The sequence below is a fragment of the Saccostrea cucullata genome, unplaced genomic scaffold (assembly GCF_032062105.1).
Source record: "Saccostrea cucullata isolate Sc308-1 unplaced genomic scaffold, CSIRO_AGI_Scuc_v1 ctg532, whole genome shotgun sequence".
Taxonomy (NCBI): Eukaryota; Metazoa; Mollusca; class Bivalvia; order Ostreida; family Ostreidae; genus Saccostrea; species Saccostrea cuccullata.
In genome coordinates, this window is record NW_026936742.1 from 327,501 (window position 1) to 338,675 (window position 11,175).

General features: G+C 33.5%; 1 protein-coding gene across 1 annotated transcript; it reads left to right on the plus strand.

Annotated features, from left to right (window-relative positions):
- Positions 1-4,546: 4,546 nt before the first annotated feature.
- LOC134246412 (uncharacterized) lies at positions 4,547-9,184 on the plus strand. Its single transcript, XM_062728776.1, has 3 exons — positions 4,547-4,609; positions 7,640-7,706; positions 7,806-9,184. The coding sequence occupies exons 1-3, from the start codon at positions 4,547-4,549 to the stop codon at positions 9,182-9,184; spliced, it is 1,509 nt and encodes a 502-aa protein (XP_062584760.1).
- Positions 9,185-11,175: the final 1,991 nt, after the last annotated feature.

Genomic DNA, 11,175 nt, shown 5'->3' on the forward strand with positions numbered 1-11,175 from the left:
TCCTTAAAGTTTACTGAATATAGAAGTCGATGGCAAACTGACAAACAGCTAACTGACTTGCAGAATGACTTCAGATTTTCCATTGCCAACCCCTATTTATGCAGTTTTTATTCATCTTTCGCATATATATGGAGTTGATGTCCCCTGCGTGCGTGATTTAATATACATTTTGCGTATGGCCAATCTTTAAACCTATGGTGTCTTTTGAAAATTAATTTGATGTTAAAAGCTTTAACAGTCTCGTTTGTAGAGAGCGTTCTTTATATAGTGATTATTTTTTCGAAACGCCACCCATTGTTTTTTTTTTCAGGCATCTTTCATAGAATTGTGTAGCTACCACTTTCAGTTTGAAAAAAATATCAACCCTTTTAATTTTGTCTGATCAAAAATGTACATTTTGTGTTAATTAAGAAAGTCCAAGGCTTGAATGGGCTTTAAATTATATTTGTATTTCATGTTTAAGTTCTCAACAGTACGAGTGTCCGTAACTTTACCCTACCCACAGTTCGTATTATTGCATTTTGTGGGTGATTATTGTTTGTTCTTTTCATCATTCTATATAAAATACAATTGCATTCTCCTGATAATGTTTCTATTTTTTATTTTATATCTACAATTGCGAGACAGACGTGTTCCCCCTTTTTTACTGTACATCGTATAAGCTGACACTCCAAGAAAAACAAAGAAATTTTAATAATAGTTCAATGATAGTCTTTGACAATAAGATACCAATTTTATTAATTCGGTGATTAGGTATCCATATTAAAATATTTCAGTAACAATTATAAGCAAAACTGTGTTTATGCACAATCACCATAGCAAACTAATTAAATCATAATTCTGTTTTATTGTATTATTCTTTCTTTCCATTTTTATGGTTTTGTTTCTGTTTTCTAAGTTTGTATTAATTATTCCTAAGCCACGCCCACTACCTATCAGAAATACTGTCAAAATACTCAAAATAATTTGATGATAATACTGTTAAAATACTCAAACTAAATTAATGAAAATGATGTGACGGGGAAATAAATATTTCCACTATTTTTGTAGCATGATTAAAGAAAGCAAAAACAACAAAAAAAGAATGATTTCTTAATAAACGATATTTTTCTCTATCTATGTTATTCTATTAAATATTAAAGATTTAAACTGAATATTGAAGTGCTTTTCAATAAAATTGATACCTCTAGGAAAAATTGTAAGTGTTTTGATGAGATTGGGAAAAAATTGGAACCTTTCTTTGATATTAAGCTATTTGAGTAAATGATTCCATTTCATTCTGTAACAAAGTCTACAAATGGAAAAAAAAGTTACGGTTTCAGAACTTCCCAATCTTTTCAATACTCGTTTACTCAATGCTTGAAGTACGATTAATTTTGAAACCGAACGGGTTAATGACAGTTTATTTCATGTTGCAGAGAATTTTGGTACGTGGTTTTAAGTCAGTCAGAAATATTCTCTTTCAAAACCTTCCACAAGTACAACTCAGTTGCACTGTAAAGTTTCATAGTTTACTTAAAAGTGCAGTGAACATTAAGGGAAATAAAGAAGTACATGAAAACAAAATATAGTTAACCTATAGGACAGAAGATTAAAAAGACGTACATCATATGAATTTAAAGGGTTCTTCGCGTGAGAACCTTCCTTTGATTAAACCTCTATTTACCATTCAAAAAATATACATTTATATTAGTTTCAAGGTGCATCTTTCCTGTTCAAAAATGCATAATATCTATTTTTATCCATATCCTTTTTATAGAATGGTACATAGAGGTGCATAAATAATATGATTGGTTTCTGTACATAATTTTACTGTCTGTATAGATGACATAGAGGTGCATAAATAATATGATTGGTTTCTGTACATAATTTTGCTTCTGTATAGATGTTTTCAGGACCATAATGTAATCAAGTTTTGAAACTAATTGTGCTTTTATTTTTGTATAAAGGTTATTGTTATAGTAAAATCATAAAATGAAGGTTAATAATTTAAAAAGTCATATGAATTTCAATAACTCATGAATTACAGAAAACGAAATAAGTTAATGACAGGTTATTTGATGCAACAGAGATTTCAACTATCTTAATTTTATGTCATCAAGTAAAAGAATGACATCTTACCAAAAAGCCTTTTTTGGGTAGTGTTGTGTATGCCATAGTTTATACTCATTCATACCAATTGTTAGATCTTTCGTTTTATGATAAATTTGAACACAAAATCTTTTGTCTACCCGGTCAATGCATGGGACTCATGTATGTACGATGCGTTTGATCAACGAGAATTGATTATAATTTTTGAAAATTTTCAACCTTGGCTACATACTTTCTTAGTATATTGAAATTTTAAAATGAGCTCGCGAATATTTTCATCACTCTCATATCCACTACAAACCATACATAATCTCTTCTCTCTCTCAAGTAAAATTTGGATAAGTTGATGATACAACAGTCTCATTCAAAGTCAAAATGGTCGATACATGAACTTGCACTTGTATGTAAATACAACTTGTTCATAAAGATTACTATGTGGAAAGACTTATATGATTGAAAACAAAATGAAAAATCATTATGTGACTGGTTGACAGGGGATGTTTAATCCTCTATTGCACCCAATCCTACATTTGATTATTTCAGGGATCCTCTGGTCTTGAGGACATAATACAAACTTTTGTAACAACGTGCGTTATGTTTAAATAAGTTCAAAGTTTCACAAAAATGATATTTAAAGTGAAAAATATTTGTATAGATTACCGTATTATGAATAAGGATAGTTTCAGAAGGGTAGATTTTTTAACATTACAGAAGGTTTACAATTTCTTTATACTCTAGAAATATATTATTTGAATCATTATCAATAAAATTAGGCAAAAAAAAAAATATAAGAGACATGTCTCTGAAAATATATACCAATCCAGGCAAAAAACTTTTGGATTGTATCATCTGTCCTTAACTTTTAATGATTTATTAACATATGTGCTTGATTACTGTTTCTTTTTTTTTTTGTATATGTATTTTACTTTGAATATCTAGCATAAAGTTATGTATGTCCGGGACCAGTAGGAAAAATTGGATCAAACAAAGCATCCCATTTCTTTCATTATTATTCTCCTTATTTTAAAGATAAAGCGATAAAGGGTATACTAGTATTTGATTCGATAAAATTAGAAATATAATCCTATGAGACATGGAGGACATATATCTGTGTATAAATCAAAGATGGAAATTGTAGTTTCTCAATTCATTAAATAAATTTCTTTGTTTTTTAAATTTTTCCTCAATAAATTTTAAAAATAAAACAAAGTAAGACATTTAAAGTTCACACTCCTCATTTTCTCTTTTATAGCAATGTTGCAATCTCTTGATTAAATAATCTTTCAGAAAATGAAAGAGGCATTATCATCTCTCTCCACACTCATTATAAAAATAACACGATTACTAGTATCTTAAGGGCACATGTTTAAAAAGAGATTAGAAATATTATCTTTACAAAGCTTCTACATGTACATCTCAACTATATTTTAATGTTTTTAAGGTTATTCTAAAGTACAGTACACAACAAAAACAGAGGGGTACATGAAAAACCAAATACAAATTAACCCATAGGGCAGAGGATTAAAAATACGTACAACAGATGAATTCATATATAGTTTTTCGCGTGAGAACCCTCTTTTTATTCAATCTTCATTTATCATTGAAAAGTACAGATTTATACTAGTTTCACGGTGCATCTTTTCTGTTAAAAAACACAATATCTGATTTTTTATTCATACTTTGAAAAAAAAAAAAGAAATTCATATCTTTTCGTATTTGTTTCCGTACATATTTTATTTTTTTCTGTATCAATGTTTTTGGACGATAGTGTCAACAAGTTTTGTAAACTAACTGTATAAATAAAGGACATCATAATCGTTATTACTTTTTGAAAAGGATTTCTACTCCTAGGTTTCAAAAATGGAACATTTTTCTTATAATTTCCATTAAATCTTGTGAAAATTGAGTGCACCATGTAGTTTCTGGAAGCGACCAAAGAAAAAAACCAAGATTTATACTAATTCCTACGTTGGACTTTTTAAAGATACTAAGTAATTGTTATCTTTAATATTACGATGCTAAAAATAAAACATTAATGTGAATCAGATGTGATGCTGATGGTTTACAAGGTATTATTTTAAATACTCAGTAGTCCTGCCTAACGTCTCAACAAAGCTCTTAAGCCAAATAAAAAAATCAGAGGATGACGTCTAAATGATAAAATACTAGTATATAAAATAATTTCATTTTTAAACAAAATATACAAAAAACATCTCATAGTTTATCACTTTTCTTACACAGATCATTGATTATGAACATTATAGTGATGTTTTTCTTTTTTCTGATATATTTTATAAGAGCTTAAAAAAATAAATTCATGGATGTTTTGCACTACCATAGATGCAAATGGACAGTGCGTAAGTAGCCTGAGGGTGTACTTAGTTCATGTGCGGGTGAGTAGACTATATAAGGCGATTATGCAGAGCCACCTCAGCAGAAAACACCGATCGTGAGGATGAAGACCCTACTGTCTCTGGCTCTTGTGGTGCTGGCCGTCCTGTCCTGCGAAGCTTTCAGGGTAAGAGTGTTTGAAACATTATTTATTGAACTAATTTACTGTTCGTTATCTCCATATATTTCACTGAACTAATTTATTAAACTAACAACAATGGATGAAACTTTGTGTCATTCTGTTAACTGAAAGTTTACTGAAAGGTGATTCCGTCATTCCGTGAGCTTTCCGGACCTTTCAGTGACAATTCAGTGGACTGAAGGGTTCGGTATCATCCTGCAGGAGGTGTCCGCTTTACTCTTCTTAAAGTAATAATATCTTCATCCTTTTTCATTGAAATACGATAAAGATTGATATTAAGGACACAGTTGTGTCAAAGCTTTGCATATAATATATTTTAAGCGTCGAATTAAACAAATAATGATATGCAGAGATGTTAAATCTTTTATACAAAAAGCAGCAAGTTAAAAATCTACTACCGTAACTATTTTGTTTGAAATTTCTACACGGAATACAGATTTCACAAAGTTCAAAAAGATCTGATACTTTTCTAAAAGTGACCTTGAAAACAGATATCATCGATTCTATGTCTCCCTCAAAAATTTAAACTCCGTAAACTTAATACAGCAATCATTTTTCGCTAAAGTTCTAAACAGTCTTAATCATTATCTCGGGAGTGAAATACGTTAAACTGTTAAAACAAATTGTAATTTTATCTTTTGTCGAAAATTTCTATTTTATTGCTAAAACTTGACCTCCGTAACAATAAATCCAACAAAATTTTTAGGTCACCTATCCGTTTTTGTCCGTCGTCGTGCGTGAACATTTGAACATTTTCAGCTTCTTCTCTGCAACCACTCAGCCAGTTTCAACAAATTTGGCATAAAGCATCTATGGGTAAAGGGGAACAAAAATTTTGAACTTCATGGTCCCTCCCCCCCCCCTCTGGGGCCTGAGGGGTGGGGCCAAAACCACTTAAATTAATGCAATCTTTAAAAATCTTCTTCTTTATCCCTGGACATCAAGCAGTCAAACTGTTGGTATGATTGTAATCAGCACTGAGTCCTCTACTAAAATTGTGAAATACATGGCCCGGGATCAGGGGTTCTAGTGCTAGGGAGGGCTAATAGGTTATTTAGGGAAAATGCATTATTTTTTTTGAAAATCTTTTTCTCTGCACCTGGGCCTTAAGGAAAATAACTAAGTACACAGTTATGTTGAATAAAGCTGCCTCTTCCAAAATTGTGAAGTTCATGGCCCCGAGATCAGGGCTCTGGTGAAAGGGCGGGGTTCTATTAATTATATAGTGAAAATGCATATATTGTTTTTGAAAATCTTTTTCTGTGCTCCTGGGTATTAAACAAACTAACCAAGTACAAAGTTATGATGAGCAAGAATATCTCTTCCAAAATTGTGAATTTCATGGCCCCTGGGTTGGGAGTTCTGGGGTTAGGGTGGAATTCTATTGGTTATACAGTGAAAATGGATTAATTCTTTAAAAATCTTTTCCTCTGCTCCTGGGTATTCAATAAACTAACCAAGTACATAGTTACATGTATGTTGCATAAGGCTGCCTCTTCCAAAATTGTAAATTTCAGGACCCCAGGTTCAGGGTTTCTAGGCCCCAGCTAGGGTTAGGGCGGGGCTTTATTGATTATATAATGAAAATACATTAATTATTTTAAAATCTTCTCTGCTCCTGGGTATTAAACCAGTGAACTATGTACATAGATATATGATGAGGAAGGATTCCTCATACAGATTTGTGAATTTCAGGGCCCCTGGGTCAGGAGTTTTGGTGTTAGGGTGGAGCTCAAATGATTATATAGTGAAAATGCATGAATTCTTTGAAAATATTTTCCTTTGCTCCAGGGTATTATGCCTTTGACCTAAGTACATATTAGTTATGATTAAAGATGTCCCTTCCAGAATGATTAATTTCAGGGCCCCTAGGCCTGGGTCTGAGGTACTTGGGGTTGGGGTTACATAGTCTGAAAATAAATTAATGCTTTGAAATCTGCTCTATGGAATTAATCAACATTTATGATGAAATAAAATCAATAATAAAATTTTATAGATTTTGAAATATGTGGTCCCATGGTCAGTGGTTCCTGTGGGATGGACTGCACAACTAGTTCTAAAGTGGAAGTGCATTTTCTCTTTGTTTATATGATCTTCCTGTGGGTATTAAGGTCAAGATCTAGAAAGGTGCCCACAGATTTATCAAATTTGGGAAATAAATTCCTTTATTGATGCTTTACAAATTTAGCTTGGTCAAATAAGGTGTTTCGGGGCATGATTTGTAGGTAAACAAGATGACAAACTGTATTTTAAACTGTCATTTTCAATGAAAAATTAAGAAAACCACTCATTAATATGGGAGGTTGTTTTTGCATATTCGACAAAGGAAATGTATCAAGATTGCCTACAGTCTCTCAGAAAACAGTAATTGGTATGTTCATTGCCTCCTCTTTAAATCAATATCAAATTTAATATAGGTATCCAGTTTACTTTTCATATGATTTCAAATTGAACGTCGTGAAAATACCCTATTTTCTACATAATTCTGCTAAATCCGTAAAGTACGGGAAAAAGAACGTTGAAATTGATTATGACGTCTTAATGGGTCTAGCACCAAAAAATTGGTCTAAAGTTATTTACTAGATGTTGACCTTAAGTAACCAAAGTAAGCAAGATAAGTGTATAGTTATGATAAGCAATGGTGCCTCTTTCAAAATTGTAAATTTCATGGCCTTTGGTTTAAAACACGAACCAATTCAAGTGTTAGAAAGTTGTTACATGATACTCAGGTGACCTATAAGGCCCGTAGGCCTCTTGTTTTCTGACATTTTATCTTAATATTAATACCAAATTAAAGCAAAATCTTAGCAATCGTATTTACGCCTTGGACACTAAATATAAAAAAAAAAACAAACAAAGAAAAATGGTCAAATCATGCTTTTAAATATTCCTGTTTAGGCATTAATTTCCGCAGTATTACTTTCAAACGTAGGATGTATTTCAAACTATTTTTTTTTCATGTAAAGAACCACGAATTTCCTAATAAATCTTTCGAATATTTTTTTTCTATTGAAGATTAAACGAGCTCAAAATGATGAAGAAATTGATTTGGAAAAGTTGATCAGAAGCCTGGAAATAATAGGTAAGACTTTTTATGAGCAACTGTTACAATCTTTTTTTATTGCAATAGATATAGCTTCACAGATATTAATGCAAAAATAAACTAAATATCTTAATACAGAACAGAGAGGACGCGGTGGTTTCCCACCTCCACCAACCACTGAAGCAAGCAGAAAGAGAGGACGCGGTGGTTTCCCACCTCCACCAACCACTGAAGCAAGCAGAAAGAGAGGACGCGGTGGTTTCCCACCTCCACCAACCACTGAAGCAAGCAGAAAGAGAGGACGCGGTGGTTTCCCACCTCCACCAACCACTGAATCAAGCAGAAAGAGAGGAAACGAAGGTTTCCCACCTCCCCCAACCACTGAATCAAGCAGAAAGAGAGGAAACGAAGGTTTCCCACCTCCACCAACCACTGAAGCAAGCAGAAAGAGAGGACGCGGTGGTTTCCCACCTCCACCAACAACTGAAGCAAGCAGAAAGAGAGGACGCGGTGGTTTTCCACCTCCACCAACCACTGAAGCAAGCAGAAAGAGAGGAAACAAAGGTTTCCCACCTCCCCCAACCACTGAATCAAGCAGAAAGAGAGGAAACGAAGGTTTCCCACCTCCACCAACCACTGAAGCAAGCAGAAAGAGAGGAAACAAAGGTTTCCCACCTCCCCCAACCACTGAAGCAAGCAGAAAGAGAGGAAACGAAGGTTTCCCACCTCCCCCAACCACTGAAGCAAGCAGAAAGAGAGGACGCGGTGGTTTCCCACCTCCACCAACCACTGAATCAAGCAGAAAGAGAGGAAACGAAGGTTTCCCACCTCCCCCAACCACTGAAGCAAGCAGAAAGAGAGGACGCGGTGGTTTCCCACCTCCCCCAACCACTGAAGCAAGCAGAAAGAGAGGACGCGGTGGTTTCCCACCTCCACCAACAACTGAAACAAGCAGAAAGAGAGGACGCGGTGGTTTCCCACCTCCACCAACCACTGAAGCAAGCAGAAAGAGAGGACGCGGTGGTTTCCCACCTCCACCAACCACTGAAGCAAGCAGAAAGAGAGGACGCGGTGGTTTCCCACCTCCACCAACAACTGAAGCAAGCAGAAAGAGAGGACGCGGTGGTTTCCCACCTCCACCAACAACTGAAGCAAGCAGAAAGAGAGGACGCGGTGGTTTTCCACCTCCACCAACCACTGAAGCAAGCAGAAAGAGAGGAAACAAAGGTTTCCCACCTCCCCCAACCACTGAATCAAGCAGAAAGAGAGGAAACGAAGGTTTCCCACCTCCACCAACCACTGAAGCAAGCAGAAAGAGAGGAAACGAAGGTTTCCCACCTCCCCCAACCACTGAAGCAAGCAGAAAGAGAGGACGCGGTGGTTTCCCACCTCCACCAACCACTGAATCAAGCAGAAAGAGAGGAAACGAAGGTTTCCCACCTCCCCCAACCACTGAAGCAAGCAGAAAGAGAGGACGCGGTGGTTTCCCACCTCCCCCAACCACTGAATCAAAATGAAAGCGAGTAATGAACGATGTTTACACTGAAGCAAGATATTTTAAATAGAAGGATATTCTAGTGATCTTTTTGCCTGGTATGTCTGATTTTTTTTATATAGCACAAAGGCCTTTTAACAATAAAATTTGGTAATTAGCATGTTTGTTGCTTTGTTTTAAGAGAATGGGATGGTTTGGATCCAATCAATAGTTTTTATCCCAAGGTTTTTAACTCATTTTAGTATTTAAATAGTATTCATTTATTTTAAACTAAAAATAATAGTGGATCTAACAACAGTTAGCCAAAATATGATCAAAATATTAAAAGTACTGACAAGGTTATTACAACGACCATAGAATGTGCAAAATGCTGACTTCATACTATATTATTTAATTAAATCCCTGTAACATCAAATTATCTGTTACAAGCTTGCCTTAGTTTAAAATGTGTTCGCACTCGGAGCATGCTCTTGATTATCAAATAAGTTGGGAAATCCAAACATCATGTGTCATACAGTTTATTGCTATATTTGGCCTTTAGTCAATAAAACATCCAACTACGAGTATATACCTGTTAGACGCTTTGATGTTAATTTCAAGTTCATTATGTTCTTTTGAAACGTATGGAAGTCCTTTTGAACCTATGAAAAATTGAATTCAATATAACACATTTTCGAATTCATTATAACGAATTTAATTCGTTATAACGAATTCAAAAAATTTCTGTAGCAAATATTTTTTATGACAAATTCTAAAAATATCGAATTCAATACGTCAGAATGCTTTCGACAAATCGTTATATCAAATCAATTTATATTTTTCTATAGGCCTGTTTTATAACACATTCTAAGAATATCGAATTAAATTCGTCAGAATGAATTCGACAAATCGTTATATCAATTTGATACAATTATATTTTTCAATAGGCCTGATTGTTGAATGAGATTAAACGAATTTTATTTGTTAAAACAAATTTTAGAATTTGTTTAAACGCATTTGATTTGTTACAACAAGTTTTAGAATTCACTTAAACGAATTGAATTCGTTGCAATATTTTTTTTAATAACACCAACCTGGTGTCTATTAAAAACGTTGAACAAATTTAACTTTAAGCTAGATATTAAGGAAGCCCATTAAGGACCTATCAAAAATATTTTTGATCGAATTAGTTAATCGAATTTAATTCGTTTAACAGTTTCTTTGAATTCTTTGTAACAAATTCAAAAAATTATAATAAGGAATTTTGAAATTAGTCATAATTTTGAAAATAGTCATTACAAATTAAAATCATTTAAACAAATTCTAAAATATGTTATTACGAATTAAATTCCTTTCATCAAATTCAACAATCAGGGCCCTCAAATTCATTCATTTTTCCAGAGAGAGAGAGAGAGAGAGAGAATTTTTCGTGATATAAATACCGTTTCTCGTTTTATACACTCTTATTTGGTGAGATAATGAAATAGGTGTTTAAGAGGAGTCATTCGATCACTGATGTGAAATAATCCCCCTTTTTTATACGGGTCATTCCATTTCGCCCAGTACAGTTGTTCATTGAAAGTAATAAACCTACAGAAAGGCTTTTCAGTCATTTACCTTTAAATGATACAAAATACATTTTAAATAAAATTAAAATTATTTCAGCATGTCTTTGTGAAAGACTGTATGTATTTCATGAATCTTCGATCTATACAGACCATACATTTAACACAGGGATTGTAACCTATGGTTACCCTCAATGACACAAAAAAAAAAATCAAGAAAATACACATTCATTGTCAAAATATACATTTTAGGTTAAACCATCTTTTAAATGAAAAGAGTTTGCAACATTCCTTAATATTCATAAGAATTCAAATCTGAGTAAGGGTTTACTCTAATGACTAAATTGCGAACAAGGTTAAAAAATATTTGTTAAATAGGAATACTTACATAAATCCAGATGGGTTTCCCTGTGTTATGGATAAAGTTCGTCGCGCCTATTATTCTTCACGGAGTTTTTGTTCGCTGCGT

Coding starts and splice junctions, on each gene's coding strand:
- LOC134246412 (XM_062728776.1), top strand. CDS start 4,547: ATGAAGACCCTACTGTCTCTGGCTCTTGTGGTGCTGGCCGTCCTGTCC. Junction 4,610..7,639: donor TGTCCTGCGAAGCTTTCAGG/GTAAGAGTGTTT, acceptor TTTCTATTGAAG/ATTAAACGAGCTCAAAATGA. Junction 7,707..7,805: donor CAGAAGCCTGGAAATAATAG/GTAAGACTTTTT, acceptor ATCTTAATACAG/AACAGAGAGGACGCGGTGGT.